Source organism: Phalaenopsis equestris, unplaced genomic scaffold, assembly GCF_001263595.1.
Source record: "Phalaenopsis equestris unplaced genomic scaffold, ASM126359v1 Scaffold000836, whole genome shotgun sequence".
NCBI classification, from domain to species: Eukaryota; Viridiplantae; Streptophyta; class Magnoliopsida; order Asparagales; family Orchidaceae; genus Phalaenopsis; species Phalaenopsis equestris.
The window spans coordinates 215,400-237,012 of record NW_018165276.1 but is presented as its reverse complement, the minus strand read 5'-3'; the positions used below and the strand labels follow the sequence as shown (position 1 = coordinate 237,012).

Here is a 21,613-nt window from a genome sequence, read left to right as displayed (position 1 = left end):
CTGCTGTTCCAGCCATCCCTACCTTTGCCACCCCCTTTCCTTCGCTGCCATCATCTAGAAAACAACAAGCTTGCTGTTTTTCTGCTCTTTCAGCAGCCTGCTGTCCCTACCAATTCACTTTGCTGACCACTACCACCTCTGGATCTAATCCTAGGGTGAATTTGTGTTGTTGTTTGTTGCAATTTCAGATTTATGTTTGTTTGTTGTAATTTTCTATTGGAAGTTGGTAATAATATTTATTTTTTCATTGTTATTTGGTTTAATAAGTTGGTTTGATCAAATTATTAAAAGGTGTGAACGATTTAGATATCTTGGGTCCGTTGTCCAAAGCGATGGTGATATAGATGGGGATGTTAATAGTAGAATTCAAGTTGGTTGGTTGAAGTGGAGGAATGCTTCGGGCCTTTTGTGTGATAGAAAAGTACCGCTTAGACTGAAAGGAAAATTTTATAAGATGGTGGTGAGACCTGCAATGCTCTATGGCGTTGAATGTTGGCCTTTAAAAGAGAAGCATAATAATAAGTTAAGTGTTGCCGAGATGAGAATGATTAGGTGGATGAGTGGCTTTACACTTAGAGACAAAATGCGGAATGAATATATTCGTGATAGGGTTGGTGTAGCTCCTGTGACAGACAAAATTAGAGAAAGTCGTCTTAGATGTTTTGGTCATATTAAACGTCGACCATTAGATGATCCGATTAGGAGAGTAGATGTTTTAAATTCGACTTGTGTTAAGAAAGGCAGAGGTAGACCTAGGAAGACTTGGGCTTATTGTATTAAAAATGATCTTAATTTATTAGAACTAAATGAAAATATTACAATAAATAGGAAGCGATGGAGAAAAATGATTCATGTAATCGATCCCATGTACTGGAATTAAGGCTTTGTTGTTGTAGTAAAAATTGCTGCTTATGCTAGAGAGCCTCGAAATCGCTGGCGGTCGCTTTGAGTGAGCGAAGGAAGAAGTGGCTGCGGCTTCTTCTTGGAACTGGAATCGCTGGTCGGCTCCAGTTTTCTAAACTGAATGCACTCAATGTATTCCTTTGAATCCTATTTCACTGGTTTTCGATTTCCAATCACTTCTTTCACCATTTTTCTTTTTGAAGCATCAATTTTCTCTTAGCGTTGATGTAGATGGACTCTTCGTCTTCGTCCGCGGAGCAGCGTTACTGCTATTACCCAAAACTTAAGTGGAATCCGCAGGTGGAGGAGTACTTTATCAAGGCATACGGAACTGACCACTTCGCTCGAGTTTCAGAAGCCCTAACGTATGTTTCTTTCATCATATCACTCTTCCCACCGATACATTACGTTTAGCGGATTCGCAGTTTCTTTCCGTTATGCTACAGACTTGCCTTTGGAAGTTGTACCGTGTACATTGCAAGTAAAATCAAGTTGAACGAGTAGAAGTTTGAGAATTTTAAGAATGCGAAGGCCAAACGTGTTCGGGTACTGCTGTTATTAAGAAACATAGACTATGGTGACAGTGTTGATACTTTGATGTTTTTTTTGGCTGCATGCGCATGTTTGCTACACTGTCTTTGTTTGGGAATTAAGTAGTCTTTATTGTTTTTTCGAACACCTTTTCTTTTAGTCTTGAAGAAATTCTTCCCAGCAATTCCGCAGGCCCTATTTAGAATGCTAAACAATAAACATGCATATGAAAGCATCCAACTTTTTTTCTATCCGAGGGGTTTAAGCAAAATTGCTCGTTTTATGCTTTTTATGCTATTGATTATTTATTTTGCTCAGGCGTCCATCCTCTTACTCATGCATTCGAGTAAATTTTCTCAAGTCTACAAACGAAGCTGTTATTGAGAAGCTAACGAGACTACTTCAAGATGGATATGTAGATGATTTGGATTGTTTGAGTACAGGAAAGTGGGTATCTGAAGGCAATGCTGCAGATGATGGTTTGAGCAAAGATAATATCGATAGAATGTTTAATTTTTCGCTGGAGGAAACAACAAAGAATGTGGAAAAACCTATGACAATGTTAAAACACCCTACAATTTGTCAATGCCAGTTTCCTGGACTTGATCATGTCTTGTTTGTCAAAGGTTCTGGTCCATATAGCATTCATTATGGCAATCAGTCGGATGAATCAGTGAAGGAAGTAATTGTTAGTCGAAAATGTGCTGAGGCTGTTCTTCGAGGAGCCCAGGTATATTTTGATGCTTTTTAGCCTTTTCATTTATGGTGATTATCCTCGAAGTTCCATTTTCTTCAGCTCACTGTTTATTATATATTTGCGCTCATTGCATTCTGCTTAGTTTTCTTCATTTTTTTAATATTTCATTTGTTCTCATGTTTGTTTGTGTTGGAGTTGAAAGTTGTTAGACTGTACGTACACTGAATGCATGCAACTCAGTAGAAATATATTTTTATGAAATAAAAATGTGTCATTTTAAAATATGACAAACAAAGCAAACGTACAAAAATATTAAGACAACATCAGATTATGCAATCAAATGATAGATTGCTGCCAAATTATATAAATCCAGTACTATGAACTCTCTTTTATGTTTAGATCATCAATAACAATCAAACAAAATTTCATATCATCAACTGATGTAACTGTTTTGAATCTAACACCTTCTTTCGAGTTGAAAGGCCAATTCTTATTGTTCCAAAGTTATTAAAAAAATGTGTGAATTGTCTTTCAACCATTGTTTAGGCACGACACCAAGCTGAACAAATTTCTGAACACACAGATAATATAATTCAACAAGCAATTTCATTAATTCAAAAGAAGTTCCTTCTTCTAGTTTTAATTAGTTTTACAACTAGAGGAAGAAGAACTAAAGTGAAACTTAATCTTCTTGTTGCCCATACTGTGTACCTCATTGAACGCCAAACCCTCAAATTTATTATAATAAATTGGGGTTAGGGTCATGGCTTGTACATAGTGGTTGATCTTATCGTACATTGACTTGTATTCACCTATCTTCATCTTCCAAGGAGATCTCGAACTGATGCTTCTTTTGGTTTACTGTCATTGCACTTTTCTTGTATTTTTCTTTCTCAGAACTGTCTTCCAAGTCAATGCTGATAATTGGATTCTTTCTCTGTTCAATAATTTATTTGTCTCTTTCTCATCTTCAACCTCGTGTTTGAGTTCAAGGAGGTGTCAGCTGACAAAAAAGTGAAGTTTGCTGTCATACAACTCAAGAAGAGTGTCTATTTATGGTGGGAGGATCTGAATAGTGAGAGATAGAGAAAATGTCGGAACAAGATCGTCACGTGGGAGAAGATGAATGAGATGCAGAGGAAGTACCTACCCCTACACTGCCGCCATGACATGCTCTTGATGCTATATCAGTTACATCAGAGGAGTTATCAATGGAACAATACACAATGAATGAGTAGCTTAAGCTGAAATGTGAGTTGACAGAGCCAGATGAGCACATGATAGTCAGGTACTCCCCATTAGCCATGTGGTTCAGCTATAGTCTTATTGATCATTGGGTGATGTTCAGACCTTGGCACTGAAAATGGAGAGACAACAGAAGTAGAGCAGGCGTGCCATGTTAGGTTTTGGAGTTTTGTTAGACCTTGACACTGAAAATGGAGAGACAATAAAAGTAGAGCAGGCATGTCGTGTTAGGTTTTGGAGTTTTGTCATGGGAGTGCCGTCCAAGAGGATGGGGCCACTCCTTGTTACCCATGTCTATATATATTGCTTTGTCGTATTAGGTTTTGGAGTTTTGTCATGTTTTTTTGTTCAGGACTGTCGTCGACGTTTCTGTGTTCCCTTCTAAGGCTGTATCTAAGGGTTGAGTGGTGCTTCAACTGTACCTCGCTCATAAGGTGGTGATTATCCTTTGCTCCACCCTCCCATCTTCCCCATGCCATTCCTCACTGCTGCCACCTGAAATGCAACCCATCTAGCTGTTTCTACAGTTCCAACCATCATTCCTGTGTGTTGCCGCTCGGACTGCGTACCATCTTGCTGTTTTCTTATTGTCCAACCATCTTGCATCATTGCAGCCGCTCATAACTTTCTCCCCTTGCTGTTTTATTGTTCTCCAACACCTCCTTCCTTGCCTTTTCATGCTGTACCTGCCCCTATTCTACCTCTCTACCTTGCCGCCACTAGGGGTGTAAACGAGTTGAGCTTGGGCAAGTCAAGGTTTGACTCGTTTAAAAATTTGATTGTTTGTGTTCAACTCATATTCAAATGAGCTCGTGAACACTCTGTTCGTGTTCGGCTCAAATTAGGCTTTATATGAATAAAAATTAATTCAAATATAAAATTTTTAAATCAATTAAATATTTTAAATTTTGCTTGAAAAAGTATTGCTTGAATAAAGTTTTTAGAAGCAAAATTTTATTATTCTTTTAAAAATTTGAGAGAAATAATGCATTTACTGATATACATCATCAAAGCAAATGAACAAATATTCATAAAAATTGTATTACATCATTAAATTGATAATTCTTAATTTTTGAAATATGAGGAACAAATATAAATTTTCTGTCAAGAGGTATAATTACAAAAATAAAAAAGTTTTGAAGGCTCTATTCACAAAAGAATAAATATTATATAAAAAATGTGTTATTTCATTAAAGTCAATGACAATTAGAAAATGTTTACATTCAAAAGATTTACGTATCACAAAAAAAAAAAAAAATCACAAAAATTACAACACATCAATTTATTGCACATTTACACTACATTTACATCTTCAAAAAAGAAAAAAAGAAAATCTAAAAAATACTCAATTTTTTCTCTTCTTATGCAATGTATACTTTGATGATCTAAAATTGGTCTGTGCGGTTGCACCTGCATAACAAAAAAAAAAAAAGAAAAATAAAAGGAAAAGAAAAAAATACAAAGAAAAGAAAAAAGGAAGCAATGTTCGTTTCCACCTGCGAGGTTGCTGTTTAGTGCCAGATTTTAAGTGGTGTTTCATATAGTTGAAAGCAATTAAAGGTAACCGAGTGGTATCATTATATATAATGAAGAAACGTGTTGATCCGAACAACAAGCTCAATACTTAATGCTTGAATTAAAATAATTGAACTCAACGTAATTGAGCGTTTGCCATTGGTATATATGTAAATTTTATAGTATTCCAACAACCAAATAACTTGAAAGCAGTGAATGAATGGCAAAAAGAGAAGGAGAGTTCATGACTTACTTGAACAGTGATAATGTAAGTCATGATGTTTCGAGTAAATTTTACTAAACCACCAAGGACAAGGTGAAGAGATAAGAAGAGCTCAGAACTTACCTGAATTTAAATCATAATGATTTCATCCTAAAGATAGAAAAAATATTTTCTAGCCTGGTTGAATCAACATGTATCTCTGGAATTCATTATAGCTAAAAATAAAATACATATAAATCCAAAACTCCGAATCAACAAAAGAGAGATACAACCAACGCATACCACTTCCAATGAATCCAACTAGCAAACACCAACCAAACCAGCAAAAAATCACAAGCCCAACAACCCAAAAAAAATTTTCCATTTGAATGATCATAATAATGGTTGCCAGAGCTTAGATGGTATATATTAGTGCATAAGTTAATGATCACAGGGTAGCCGAAAGGAGTGTAGCAGGAAGCAATTAAAGGTAATTGAGTGGTATGTATGCAAATCTTACAGTATATTCCAACAATCAAATGACTTGAAAGCAGTGAATCAATAGCAAAAAGAGAAGGAGACCTCACAACTTATCTAAAAGCAATGATAATTTAAATCATGATGATTCCACTGAGTTTCAAAAAACCACTAAAGAGAAGGAGAAGAGATAAGAAGAGCTCATTACTAACATGAATTTAAATCATGATGAGTCTATCCTAAAGATAGAAAAAATATTGTCTAGTTTGGTTGAATCATCATGCATCTATAATTCATCATTGCTAAAAAATATATATATAAATCCAAAATTCCAAACCAACAAAAAAGAGACGCAACCAACACATGCCACTTCCAATGAATCCAACTAACAAACAACAACCAAACCAACAAAAGATCACAAGCCCAACGACCCAAAAAATATTTTCTATTTGAATGATCATGATAATCGTTGCCAGAGCTTAGATAGTTTGTATTAGTGCATACGTTAATGATCACAGAGTAGCAGAAAGCAATTAAAGGTGATTGAGTGATATGTATGAAAATCTTTCAGTATATTCCAACAGCAAAATGACTTGAAAACAGTGAGTCAATAATAAAAAGAGAAGGAGAGCTCAAAACTTACCTGAAAGCAGTGATAATTTAAATCTTGATGATTCCACTGAGTTTCACAAAACTACCAAAGAGAAGGAGAAGAGATAAGAAGAGCTCATAACTTATCTGAATCCTAATAATAATAAAAAAATATGTTCGTAGCTTCTCTTTTTTAATATCATATACATTCATACAATTATTTTTAATTGTATTTCTGGACACCCTCTCATAATGGGGGTTTGATGATTTCAACAAGATATTGAACCACAAATGCTCAATCGGCATAAATGGGTATTCAGGCACGATCATGATTCTGACAATCATTTCTCTTATTCGATGCTGATCATAGTTTTTTGGGTCATGCGTAAAAGGAATCTCAATATCTGCACTAGTATAATGAGGTAGCAAGTTAAGGCTTTTTTGTCTCTTATCTAATGATCAACATGTTTGTTCTTTCCTTTGATTTTTTTCACAATTTTTGACATGCCTAAGTAGTTGATAGAATAAACATCAATATAACTAGCCTCAACTTAATATTGAAAGAAAGCTTTATTCTTTTCAACAACCTTCATATCATTATCAACTTTTCAAATTTTTGTGTAGGGAAAACAAATAGATGAATTGTTATCCAAGAATTTCTATGTGAACATAAGAAATAGTGAAGACAAAATTTCTAGTGCAGCCAATCTAAACATCTTTCATTAACTTCTAATATCCCCTCCCCCTCCCCCGGCAACCTAAAAACCAAAAATTGCCATAAGCAAGCCCAACATTATCGACCCTAATCAACAACACCAACAACCAATGAACCAAAAGCCAAACTCTGCTCACATGCCCATTAGAAAATTGCTGAACATCTAGAGTGCATGAACCACCAACAACTAGTAGAAATTCTAAGTTCTGTTTCGACAACTAGTAACTGTTGGCCAACATGTTCAAGATCTAATTGATTGGAGGCGGCAATCAAAACAGAACTGATGAGAGAATCTCTGCCAGAATGAGTTAACAATGAACAAGCCTCCAAAGAACAGTGGTTTAGAATTTGAAAGGTTTTATCACGAGTCGAAAGACCAGACTGCTGAAAGATGATAGAGTCGATCCAAATTTGGAGATCAACAATTGTGAAGGAGCACTCCATTGGAAGCTAAACCTTTACGCACAGTCACAAAACTCCTAATGTTGGAATGAAAATGACAACACCAGCTCCAACATGGGTACTGATGCTGGAAGTCCTTATTATCAGCGGCCAAGCATGGTTTATAGCTTTTTCATTTTCCATCTAGGATTCTAAATTATTTCCATCTTTTTTTAGCTTTGTTTCATATTTCACATTATGGTTTGGATAATTTTAGTTACCTTATTCCCATAAATCTTGCCATTCATGCGTAATGCATATCTACACTGAAACATAATGCTCGTTTTATGTTTAATTTATCTCTGGACCTGATAGTGTCTTGATAATTATGACTTTTTGATCTCTAGATATATGTACCGGGGTTATTGGCTTGTAGTTCACATGTTGAGAAGGGAGATATTGTTGCAGTTTCGGTGGCTGTAGAGCAGCGAAGTACTGATGGTAGATGGGGTGTTAATCTGACACGCGGAACTGTTCTACAAGGAACACAGCAAGGTAAACACTATCCTCAGTTCATTATAATTTTTGCTCTAAGAAATGTGAATCATACCGTTTGTACATTGACTACCTTTGATAAGTTGAAATGTTAGGTAACCATTTTTATCTCATGCTTAGACTTGTAGAAATGCAGGCATTTCTCTTTGCCAAAAATTAAATTCAACTGGAAAATTTCTAGAGTGATGAAAAATCATTTAGCTAATGCTGCCATTCTCTCTTTCCTTTTTTTTTAATGATTTTTCGCATGTTCTTTGGTACTGGAAAAATGACAGATCCGCAATACCTCGAAAGAAATGGCATGTACATTGGCCAAGGAATCACAAAGTTTTCTAGGGCGGGTATGTTTCGTGCTTTAGAAGGAATTGGTGTGGAAATGACAGATAGAGTTTACAGGCTTCCTTCATTCCGCAGTATGTTCTTTTGTAATTTTGTTTTATTTTTTGTACAGCTTTAGATGATTGATTTGAAATTTTACTTGGATGCACCATTAATTGATTTTCTGTCTTTATGTAGTGTTCGTAGATCTACCTGAAAGTCAACTCTTTGGGTTATTAAAGTATGGTATCTGGGAATGTGATGTAACATAGTATTGTAATTGTAGGAAGCTATGAAGATCATCATCTTCTAACAAAGAAGTTAGTATTAGTTTTGAACTAATTTTTTACTTTATTTATCTTTCTATATTTAACGTGAAAGGATTAGTAAAAAAAAGAAAGTAGATTAAAAACTCATGCAGATTTCAATGTGAATGATTGAAGATAGGAGGATGATTCTTAATCTTATAATTTCGTTGCAACCGAACTGATCCTTAATCTTGGAATTGTAATTTAAATAATTTTTTTATTTTTGTAATTCATTTATCTTTCATTTATTTTGAGCAATTAGCCCATTTTAAAAACAGCTTAGTGTCTATGACTCAATTTTCTATTTAAAATAACTATAATGTTTTAATTAACTGATAAATTTAATATTAATATTTCTTTGTTAATAATTACCATTTTGGTTATTTACAATCTTTGCTCATAAAAAAATCATCCTTGAAATTTATATGCTATATCTAGTTGAAAAGTTATAGCCTAATTTATTCTTTACAATATATTATCAAGAAAAGGTTTGGGGACTAATTTAGTACTTTTTAAAATCTGGGATTAAAATGAAACCCATATAAATAGTCAATGGACTATTTTGACACTATCTAAATTATATCAAGAGGTGTATCTTGGTGTTTGCTTTTCGTTGATGATTTCCTTCTTGTGGATAAGGATAAACCTGGATAGAGGGTTAAAAAAAAAGAATTATGGAGGTCAACTATAGAGTCTCTAGGCTTTTGTTTGAGTAGATCTAAAATTGAATACATGGAATGTAATTTTAATAATAGATTTAGTGGAAGAGTTTTAATAATGGGTGATCAAGTCATTAAAATGAGTGAACATTTTAGATATCTCAGGTCTATTGTTTTGTTGAATCTGTTCTTTGGATCATGCCTAAAGAATAGAGCATGAACCTGAGATAAGAGAGTGAGAGAGAGAAAGAGAAATCTTGCTCCCTCGGGGTGAATGAGGTTTTCCCGGACTCTTAGACTCATTTTATTTCATAAAAAAAGAGGTTACAAGTGGGGGAATCCAAAAAATCCCCTAATTCAGGTCATAACTCTCCTATTTATAAAAGATATGAAGGACAAAATATAAAAATTGTATTATTAGCCTTGCTTTAAAGAGAGGAGCAAAGGACATTCTAGTTCTCTTATTCTGACTATTGGATTGTGTCGAGATCTGTGCAGATTTTTTTTGAGTATACATATTAAGTTTCACAATTTTCTTGATTCTTGATAGCAACAACTGCAATAAGAACACAAAAATTTATAAATCAAACAAATCATGAATTGCTAATGATACTCCATGTTAGGCGCACTTCGTGTTTGGTTCTGACATCTTTGGCGTCATCCGCTGTAATCGATTAGTCGTTGAATGATCACAGGATGATTCTCCCGCTACCCCTTGCGAAGCTTGTCGTTGCTGAGTGGCGAATCATCTTAAGTGCCGAAGAAAATCACCGTATACCCCTCGTGATGCTTGTCGCTTCCAAGTAGCGAGTCATCTCGAGGGCTGAAGTTGATCGCCATATACCCTTTGTGGGACTTATTGCTGCCAGGTGTCGAGTCATCTCTAGGACCAAAGACGATCGTTGTGTACCCATCGCGGAGCTTGTTGTTGTCGAGTGACGAGTCGTCTCGAAGGCTGAAGTCGATTCTCACATACTCCTGACGGAGCTTGTCGCTGCTGGGTGTGAGTCATTTTGAAGACGAAGACGATCACCGTATAGCTCTGGCAGAGCTTGTCGCTGTCGGGTGATAGTTATCTGGAAGCCCTTATTATCGAACAGACGTCTGTGGCATCGTCACCGATTGCGGGTTTGAGTTCCCTAAGTGTCAGGTGACTTCCAGAATGCCTGAATTCCTCGAACTCCTTGACCTGGCCCTTCACATTACAACAACAACAACAACAACAACAAAGCCTTAACCCCACTACGTAGGGTCGGCTACATGAATCCTTTTTCTCCATTGCGTCCTATTTAGTGACATATTTTCATTTAGTTCTGAAATACCAAAAGTTATAATAGATATGCTTAATAGAGTAAGCTTTGAAGAAAAAAAAACATGATTATGCACAGGAAAAACAACAACCTACTTGGGGTAAAAGACCTCTATAGATATAGTCAAACTTCTGTGCATAAAAAGTGACTATTGTATTTATTTAAAATCTTAAAGAAAACTTTCATTTGGAAATCATATACATATTTAGTTATAAAATCTTTTGTAAAACTAGTGATGTGGCCGGGCGACGAGGCCGATGGACGACAGAGTGGTTGGTCGATAAATAAAATAACAAACTTTTGGGGTTAGATTTATAAAAACAATGAACTGGATGATATGATCATAATTACCCCCTTTAAAATTGTATATAATTTTATATAGTTATTGATTTATAAGATTTGAGTAGTATGTACATAAATCTTTCTTAGATTTAGGGTGCGTTTGAGGCGACTACTGCTTTTTCAAGAAGCTGTGCTGTTTGGGAGATCTGCTAATAAAGGAGCAGTGTCTGCTTGGGAGATCTGTTGTGCTGTTGTTGTTTCTGCTGAGAAAGACTGTTTTACCCCCATATATGTAATATATTGAAAGAAGTGCAGTTTTTAAAAATATTCAGAATTAAATAACAGAAAGAGTTAGTACTGTTAAAAAACATACAGTCTAGTCCAAAATAATATAATATATTAAAAAAATAGCTATATGAAGTAAATGACTACAATAACAAGAACAATGATGGTAATCAACAAGCCTAGAATGGTGTTTGACTTAAAATCCTGATGATAAAGTCTTCGGGACAATCTTCTCTCCATCTTGCATCTCTCCTCGTCTGATCATGGTCTGGAGATACCTCGTCAGTGCCATCAACCCACTGGAGGTAGTCGCAATCTGCAGGAGTCCTATTTCTGGGACAAGAATAAAATCTTCTCCCTTAGCTGCCTTCCCACCTGGACTGCTACTGAACACACCTGTCGCTATAATAACAGTTGCTTAATGATCTTGAGCTCATATTTCTAGATATTATATTACAATGTTGTTCTAATTAAAAAAAATTAAGTTGATACAACATTTTAGAAATTAAAAAAAATATAAGCAATTTTAAATTAAGAATTAAACTTTATCGGTTCAAAAAAAAAAAGGTACAACACAATTTGATATATATATTTTGAAAAAATACAATTAGAGAAATTCATGAAGATAAAATATGAATTATCAACTACAAATAACTAGGTGATAGTACTTAAGTAAGGTCGTTGTATTCACCAAAGCATCAGTAATCATATCTCTCAATTGTAACGTCTACTCGACACATTCTCCTTCAGAATTGTTATACTTGTTAGTCCTATATTCCTCTTCTTGCCTTGAAGGTCAGTTAGCTTCTTCAGACATGTAGGTAGGATCATCGAAGACCCTGAAATTGATATCATCTCGGGATGGATGCTCCGCATAAAATTATGGAGCTCAATTGTTGCAACAACTGTCTTGACCTGTTTTTTGAAAGAATATGTAAGCATATATTGAAGTATGACCCACTTCTTCTTCCATACACTAAATTTTCGCCTGATAACACTGCGTAAAGACGATTATCTTTTGTTGAACAGCTCATTCCTGCCTCTAATTATTTGGCTCTTGCGCTCAAAGTCAGGGAGGTGATATCTCGTGTTGGGAATTGCTTTAAAAAATGTCGTTGCAGTGGATATCCTGAATCGACTAGATAATACTTTCCGGAATAACAATAACATTACTAGATTAGTTCAAACAAAAAAAATAATAGTGATGGATTAGTTAAAGGCACCAATCTTGGTGAGGCATTGAGAATTTTTATTCGGGCTGCCGGGTTGCAAATTTAAATATTCTGTTATCGTGTGCAGTCTCTTCCTAGCCAGTCATCATAAATGTGAAACACATTTTGAAATCACATACTACTAATATGTTCTGTGTAGCAGCTCCACACCTACTGATATTATTTATTTTTTCCTCATTTCCCATGCTTGCGTCAACATGTGTTCCATCAATTGCTTCTATGCAGTCCTTAACTTTACTTTAATTACTTGAAGAAGGAATAAATAGTGAGATTAATACCTTGAAAAATGACATGTACATCTGATAGCTATGAATTTCCCGAGGTGTTTGAGCAAAAGATCGGTCTAATGGTTTGACGATGTCCATAGCAATTTTAATTAGAGTTAATCCCATTATGGAAACACCCGATCGCCTCTATAGAGTGCTGGAAATGCTGAGAACCTGCACGAATGGACTTATTGTGCGACATAATGAAGAACGTGATAGCTAGAACTTCTCGGGACGTAAATCGCGAAGGTCTATGCAAACAATATTTGGATTGTAATTCATCTAATAAATCATAGAAAGTAGCTTTTGACATCCAGAACATGCTGTGAATCCTGCTTGGATGAGCTTCCATTAGTTCACCAACCCATTTGCCTCCCACAAATGACGTGAGATACAAGTTGTCTTACAAACTGTGTTGGTAATAATTGTATTTTGCTCAACTATGTCTATAATCTCCTCGTTTGGTGGCTCTATTTGTCTGAAAGAATAATGTTAAGTTTATTTTAAAAGAATATGTTATTCTCAGTGCAGCTAAATGCTCAAAATGCACTCAATGAAAGTTTTAAAACTAAAAAAATCCATAAATAATCAAACGTCAGAAATAGTACACACAAATCATAGTTTACAACAGAAATGTCAAACACTACAATTAGTCACCCTGCCGTAGTAACAAAAAAAAATGTGCATGACATTTAACTAGTCAAGATGTCTAAAAAATAACATAGATAAGGAATCTTCTGTTCACGAAGCAGGGTGAAGAAAACCTCTCTTGTTTCGATTCTCCAGAAGTTTTATAACAAATAAGTATAGGGGCATGCTCTCGAAAAATTCTGGAATTGAGTCCATTAGCTTGATAGCATCTATCATTTTGGGTATGTATGGAGAGCAGTGCCGACACTCAAAGTAATGCCGGTGCATTTTGTCACTAGCTATAATATCTGTTGGGATAGATGAGCTGTCCCAACTTTATTTTTTCTCTTTTTGTGCTGAGGGTTTAGGTTCTTTGGAATGACTGGACTCTCCTTGCTCCCTTTTTTCCGATTGTTCTTCATAGACCTCGTTCGAATGTGCACTTTCAGACTTATTTAAATTAGGGGTGGGATCTTCTGTTGTGGCCCAGACGTTGACCTTTATTGCTCAAATACCAATGAATATAGTATCTAGCTTTTCCTTCAGCTCTGGGTAAATGCCAATAAGTTAAATTTCTTTACATTCGGTAAAACTTACAATTGATAAATTGGTTTTCTAAGATGCCGAATTTTAAATTAAGAAATACTAAATGTAAGATATTCTACTTATTAAAATCTTCTCTTGTCACTACTCCTCAAGTGCATCAACTTTTTTTCCTAATGCATGATTGTGTTTTAGAGAGGATGTTATTTGAGTGTTCAATCCTGTCAATTTTATTGTTTAGGACTTACACTTGCATAATACACTTGCATAATAACTGGTTATGCAAATAGCCTACAAAGATAAGAGGTTTTACGTCGTTATGGACATGAACCTTGGAACCTAAGACGAATTAGGACTTATACTGCTCAGTATGACTGTGCAGGAGCCTAAAAGAGGATGAGGATTTACATCGCGCTGGGCGAGCTACCTCGAAATGCTGTGTTGTTTAGACTAGGAAAGTTTAGCTGGTGTAGACTTGTTTTGCTGTTGTAGGATGACGACCACCTCCACTTGTAGACCGCTCCAAGCTCTTTGCTGCGCTGCCCACGAAGTTGCTCCAAGCTTCTCGTTGAAGTAACAGTCGTAAAGTCTAAGGTTTAAAAGATTGTACTATTTGTGTTTCAAGTTTTTTGGTTTTGTTGTCATTATTGGGGGGTTAAATTTGATTAGAGCGATACCGATTGGGATCCCACAGTTCCCTCGTTCTGGTACCACTTTTTTTCTTTTGAACTTAATTTAAACGAGTTGTGAAACCTATTTAAACCGGGGAGATCTTGTTAGCAACCGTGGGTTACCTACTCCGAGGAATTTTCGTAAATTCAAAAGTACTTTTTATGTTTTTGTTTCTTGTTTTTTTGTTTTGAAAATGTTGTTTAATTTTTTAAAATTATTTTGTTTTGAAAATAAAATTGTAATCAACACCTGCATAATGTGTTAGAGCATGAATAAGAGTAAATTATAATGATAAAACAACAACAAATAAAATATACCTGTGTACGTGACGCATCTACTGCTGCTATCCCTTCTTAAAAGCTCTTCGGTGGAGGCCGGGAGAGAATCGAGCCGGGAGGTTTGTCGTGTGTAAAAGGAATTCGACTAGGGCTGCCGGACGAACCCTTCTGGTTGCGCGAGAGAAGGCGCAGTAGGAGTGGACTTCGACGCAGAGAAGAGAGCAGACGGGAGTGTATGAGCGATCGAGTGAGGATGAGATGAGAGGGAATGAGTGATCTTATGATCGTGAGGGAGAGGCGAGTGGTTGCGATTCACAGGGGAGAAGGCGAGCGTTCGAGCAGAGGAGCGGGCTTCTGGTCGTCTCCTTGTCGTTAGGGCGAGGTGCAACAGGAGTGGGAGAATTGAGCGGGAGCGAGCGGAGAGAAGAGCTCAAGAGAGGCAGAGGAGGAAGACGAGTGGGACAAGTGTCTTCGGTTGAGTCAGAGCAGGAAGCCGAGACTCGTGCGCGAGAAAGAAATAGGCTAGTGGGAGAAAAGCCGTTACTTGAAGCAATTGGCGGGGAAATAAATGTTTTCCATACGCAGGGGGAGGTTCAATTGGAAAAAAAATAACACCTGATTATATTCAATTAATATGGGTTTTAAATGCTCCTTCTGAATTTTGAATTTTGAAATTTAAAATTATGTGAGCTGGTGATTAGCCCGTGTTCAACCCAAGTCCAGCTCGAATTGAACCCGAATCGAACCCGAGTCTAACATGGGTTGAGCCCGGGCCCGCGCACCGCTAATTAAAAAACGTGCATCAATATTCGTGTTAATCGCTCGCGCTCAAAACCATAAGAGTATAGGTGTCCTTCCTGACTAAAACCGACGTCCCAGACGCATCCGTGTAGTCTGTTTCGTCATCCGGGGTCGTCCGGACGAGTTCGTTGACGGACGAGTCAATTGAATTCAAAATCGTGCGGGGCGCGATGCGTGCGCAAAATGCGGCGTTATCGAGCGTTCAGGTCACAAGAGCTTCCCTAGGGGCTGCTCCTATTAATGTAGGAACTCGACTTTAGTTTCATGTGTCGGGCATAATCAACTCAACAAAATACCGAGGATTTAGGCTGCCAATGCGAGACTCGAAGGAGTGATGAGGTGACTCGAATTTTCTAAATGGTGTGAGTTCCATACTAGTCCTCTAGGAGGGTCGAACAAGAGAAGCATAAAGATAGTTCCTAGGCTCTAAGGAGAGAAGTAAAGACCTCATCCGAAAGTGAGGTCAACAATGTGTTATTGGTCTATTGCCCCTTTCTACCTCTTTTAATCATAAATCAAAAAAAAATTTTTTTGTCTCCGTATTTGAAATAACAAATATCCGACATTCTTTTTGTTTACCCATCTGATATCTAAGTAAAAAAAATAGGAAATATATCAACAAAATTTGACATGTAAAACAATAATACATGAACCTAAGCAAGAACATGTCAAAGAAAAAGTAAAAATAGAGTGCACAGTTCATAGATGTCAAAGATAGCTCCATCCATGTCACCAATTTTGTTATGTTTGCATAAAAACTAGGCAGTATTTGTGTCAAATTAACATGAAATTTTTTTTTTCATATTCACATTTGGTAATTAGTTGAGCCCTTTGTTTTATTTTTTCAATCATCGTTCTAATAAATATTTCACAAGAAATGTCAAACGTGCCCACCAAATCACATTCCGAAAGCCTCATCGTAAACGAAAACCAGACAACCAACAAGTCGACAAACATCCAAAGTAATAAGATCATATAAATCATTCAAAGAAACCAAACAATGCCATCTGTTTGTTTCAATTTTCTTTATTTTTTTTGGATAAATATGTGAGCATTGATTTTTAGTTTTGAAAAATTTTGCTGGTTGAATTGCTTACACTTGCCTCTTTATTGTGAAGTAATATTTTTGGGGGAGAATGTTGAGCATCGTTTTTTTTTTGTAGCTTTCTTCTACTGAGACTCTTATAAATAAACTAGTTTATGTTCCGCTGCACATTTGAAGATTGCATAATATATAAGTTAGCAGCATTCTTGCATGTCCGCATTGACATGAAATATATGTGTATTGTCCTTCTGTTCATTTCAAAATTTTTGTTGTACTTGTTGCGCATATCCAAACACTAATGCTAACTCTCAGAATACATGCCAGATAAGATACCATAACCAATTTTATATTTCTGTCGCGCTAGCCAATTTGGATCTTTGAGGCAACTGCTAGAGCTCAGTGAGATCTTTTAACAAAAGAAGTCTTCATCTATAGTCACTATTTTTCCAAATCAAATAAGCACTCAAACGTGTTCTCTGGCGATAGGTAGTTTCTGTGGAAAAACAACCTCGTTAATTTAAAATTGACAAGTGGTTATCGGTTAAGCCATTTGATAGTTATTTTTCATCATCGCTCTAAATAACATTTGAATGTCATCTCTATTTGATATCTTATCCGACATATATTCTCAATGAATGCATATGCATGTTAGGTACACAAAATTATGAAATAAACAAATAATAATGTTGACATGTACTACATTCCATGGCTTCTACAGTTTGATCATGCAAATTTCAAATGTACAACAATTTATATGCAATTTTATTTTTGAAAGTCTCAACAGAAGAAAACAGTTAAAAAAGTGAAAGCAATGCTCAACATTCGCCCCCCAAGATATTACTTTATATTGAGGAAGAGGCAAGAACAAACAATTTGACCTGCATAATTTATCAGAAAAACTTAAAATTGGTGCTCACATATCTATCCAAACAAAATAAAACAATAAAAGAATTTGAAATAAACAATGAGCATTGCTCATATATATTTCCTCTCATTGCTCCGATTGATTGATTAGAACTTGTCAGGATGCTGTAACTTATATATTATGCAAATTCCAAATGTGCAACAAAACATATGCAATTATATTTATAAAAATTTTAGCAGAAGAAAAAAAAATAGTGCTCAACTTTCTTCCATATAAATATTACTCTACAATGATGCCGCAACAAACAATTTGACTAACATAATTTATTAGAAAACTCAAAACCAGTGCTCATATAGCTATCTGAATGAAATAAACCATTAAAGAAATCTGAAACAAACATATGAGCATTGCTCATATATAATTAATCCCATTACTTCTGCTAATTCATCAGAACAGATAAAAATGCTGCTAACTTATCTATCATGCATACTATAATTGTACGACAAAGAATATGCAATTCTATTTATAAAAGTCTCAGCGGCAGAAAACAAAAAAAAGCTCAATATTATGTGCAATTAGACCAACATAATTTGTTAGATAAACTGAAAATATGTGCCCATCTAATTATCTAAATAAAATAAACTTATAAAGATATCTGAAACAAACAAATAAGCATTGCTCATATATGTTTTACTCTATTGCTTTTCCTGATTGATCAAGACAGATAAGGATGCTGTTAACTTATCTATCATGTAAAATTTCAAATGTGCAACATATCATTTTCTAGTTATAAGAGTCTCAACAAACTTCAAATAAGGAATAATGCCCAACATTCTGAGCAATTCAGGCAGCATAATTTGTCAGAAAACTGAAAACCAACCCTCATATAACTATTCAGACAAAATAAACCAATAATGATCTCTGAAACAAACTGGTGAGCCATGCTCATATATATTTCACCACATTGCATCTGCTGATTGATCAGGACAAGTAAAATTACTGCTAACTTATCTATCATGCAAACTTTAATATATGCAACAAATCATATACATTTTTATTTATAAAAATCTCAGATAAAGTTAAAAAAAAGCAATGCTCAACATTTTCCCCCAAGATATTACTCTACACCAAGCAGGGGGCAAGAAAAAGCAATTTGGGCAGCATAATTTGTCAAAAAAAATTGAAAACAAGTGCTCACATATCTATCTAAACAAAATAAACCAAAAAAGAAATTTGAAACAAACAGATGAGTATTATTCATATATTTCATTCCATTGTTTTTTTTATTAATCAGAACAGGTAAGGATTCTGCTAACTTATCTATCATGCAAACTTCAATTGTGCAACAAAACATATAAAATTCTACTTGTAAAAGTATCGTCTAAAGTAAAGAAAAGAAACAATGCTCAACATCCCCCCACAAAAATATTACTACACGCTGAGGAGGAAGCAATATCAAATAATTTAGCCAACATATTTTGTCAGAAAAATTAAAAACCAGTGCTCATATAACTATCCAACCAAAATAAACCAATAAAGAAATCTGATATCAACAAGTGAGTTTTGCTCGTATACCCTATTATTTCTACTGATGGATCAGATTAGGTAAGGTTGCTGCTTACTAATCTATCTTGCAAGCTTTAGCTTCTCATTAAAGCATGTGCACTATACCTAGAACGTCAAAATTTTCATAGAGGAAATAAGAAACGCAGAGGTAGACAACAAATGAAGCTAATATATATATATATATATATATATAGATATATATATATTTGAGAAAATTTCACCGGAAGTTTGCAGCAAGTCGTGAGCGCTGAACGGAGGGAGTGGAGTGGAACCAAACCGCAACACTAGCGATACAGGTGAGAAAGGAGGAGTAGCGAGGGTATATACGAGGATATGGAGTGGGATTATCAAAAATCCAAAGGAGCAGCGACGTCAAAGGCACTTCGCAATGGAGCTCCAGCCGCAGACCGCACCCTCCCCCTTCCGTTTCCGCGTTGGACTTGATGCGGCCTCCGATCAGTGTAATGCTGGCGATAAAAAGGGAAGTAAATGCTGCTCATCCTTTTCAAAGACGTAAAAGTCGCTAAAAAGCTGCAACAACAGGATCCCAAATGGGCCCTTAATCTAACTCTCGTCATGCAGTTGGTTTGGAAAAAATAAAGTAACAGATTAAATGTGTGAAGTTACCTTCCTCCATGGTTTCGAGTAGGAGCAGAGTGGCCGCACGGAAGAGGGTTTCCGGTCAGAGGTAGGTCACCAGTGGGAGTGGTTGCCGATTAGATGTTGCTTCAAATTGAGTGATATACATGTGGATTTTCTGATTGGGAGGCGTCCGACCAGCGAGGCGACTAGCAGGAGCAGCGAAGCTGCCGACTGTAGCAGCGAGGCAGCTGGCCGAAAGGCAAAATGGCTTGACGAGGTGGCTGGCTAGATGAATACACAAGATTTGTGGTTTTTATGCTAATTTTCTATTTAGGAGGTGGTTGCCAAATGGGCGGCCGACCGGTAGATGCTCTATCGGAGGAGTGAGGTGGCCGACCAGTGGCTGGCCAACTGGATGAATATGCAAGATTTGTGTGGTATGCATGTAAGTTTTCTGTTTAGGAGGTGGTCAACTAGATGGGTGGTCGACTAGAGCAGCGAGGCAACCCGCTGGCGGATGGCTGATCGGAGGAGTGAGGTGACTGACCAGTGGGTGGTGGTTGGTTGGAAGGTGAGGCGGCCGATTAATGGGTTTCCACTAGATTAATACGCAAGATTTGTGTGGTATGTATGTACATTTTATGTTTGGGAGGTGGTTGGCTAGATGTGCGTCCGACTGGAGCAGCGAAGCGACCAACTAGTGGATGGTCGACGAAGGAGTGAGTGGCTGGCCGGATAAATACACAAGGTGGTCGGCCGGTCGGAGCAGCGAGGCGGCCGACCGGTTTGTAGTCGGCTGGACGACCTGTTTTGCCGGATGCTTTGAGGAATGAAGTATACGGTTCTCCATCTGCATCTTGAAACCAGTCAAGGTATCCTGCTGACTGCGTCGCAGATCCATCCAACGATGTCATGTCGGATTTTCTGGTGATGAAGCGGACAATTTTTTGTTGTACCTATAAATGTCTCTGAGTGTTGACATGAGATTTTTATGTTCTTTCTAAGTGTCTTTTATCATGTCCTCTTTTGAAGGAGGTTTGCGCCTTTGGGCTAAAGTATCTGAGAAAACACTTGGATCTGTTACTGTGCAAGTTACCCTTTTGTGCTCTTCTTCTTGTTGATGGCACGATCCATGTTTACTACACATTTCAGGGTGTTGAATCCAAATCTGTGCCTTGGGTCGTGCTCAAGGAATAGAGCATGAAACCTTAGAGAAGCAGAGAGTGAGAGAGAGAGGAGAAGAAGACTTGCCCCTCTGGGGCGAATGGGATGTTTCAGGGCCCTTAGACCTATTTTATTCCATTAAAAAAAGAGGTTACAAGCGGGGGAACCCAAAAAACCCTCTAATACATGTCATAGCCCTCCTATTTATAGAAGATAAAAATGACAAAGTATAAAAATTATATTATTAGCTTCGCTTTAAAGAGAAGAGCAAAAGACATTCTAGTCATCTTATTCCGATCTTTGGATTGTCTCGAGATATGTGCAGACAATTTCTGAGTATGCATGTTCAAAGTGACGGTGATATAGACGTTGATGTGATTAGTACAATTCAAGTTTGATGGTTGATGTGGAGAAATGCGTCGAGTCTATTATGTGATAGAAAAGTAATATTTAGACTTAAAAGGAAAAGTGTTATAAGATGGTGGTGAGATCTGCAATGCTTTATGAAGCAGAATGTTGGCCTGTAAAAGAGAAGCACAAAGTTAAGTGTTGCTAAGATAAGAATGCTCGGGTGGATGAGTGGCTTTAGACTTAGAGACAAAGGATTATTTGATAAGGTTGGAGTAGCTCCAGTGGAAAACAAGATTAAAGAATTGCCTTTAGATGGTTTGATCATATTAAACGTCAATCATCTGATGGTCCAGTTAGGAGAGTAGATGTCTTAGATTTAACTTATGCTAAAAGAGGTAGAGCTAGACCTAGAAAGAATTGAGCATGTTATATAAAAAAATAATAGTAATTTATTAGAATGAAAATATGACACTCAATAGCACATAATGGAGAAAAGGATTCATGCAGTCGACCCCACTTAGTGAGATAAATGCTTTCTTGTTGTTGTTGGACTACAAAATGCTTGTTGTTGTTGTTGGACTATATAGCCGGATTCATTTTCTATTATTTGGTTGCGGCTTGACTATACTCACAGGATAGGGAAA

General features: G+C 36.3%; 1 protein-coding gene across 6 annotated transcripts in view; it reads left to right on the top strand.

The window, feature by feature from the left end:
• Positions 1-874: 874 nt before the first annotated feature.
• The window catches only part of LOC110031514 (putative methyltransferase NSUN6), a 108,303-nt gene continuing 87,564 nt past the window's right edge, over positions 875-21,613 (top strand). For 3 of the 6 annotated variants that reach the window (XR_002294743.1, XM_020734754.1, XM_020734752.1), the window contains exons 1-5: positions 875-1,035; positions 1,135-1,268; positions 1,753-2,164; positions 7,665-7,812; positions 8,088-8,225. Coding sequence is in view for 5 of the 6 variants with exons in the window: in XM_020734754.1 (XP_020590413.1) it covers positions 1,135-1,268; positions 1,753-2,164; positions 7,665-7,812; positions 8,088-8,225 (832 nt within the window). In the remaining variant the exon portion in view is untranslated. Of the gene's footprint in view, positions 1,036-1,123; positions 1,269-1,752; positions 2,165-7,664; positions 7,813-8,087; positions 8,226-21,613 lie in introns of all 6 variants that reach the window. The other 3 variants (XM_020734755.1, XM_020734753.1, XM_020734756.1) reach the window with 3 other exon arrangements.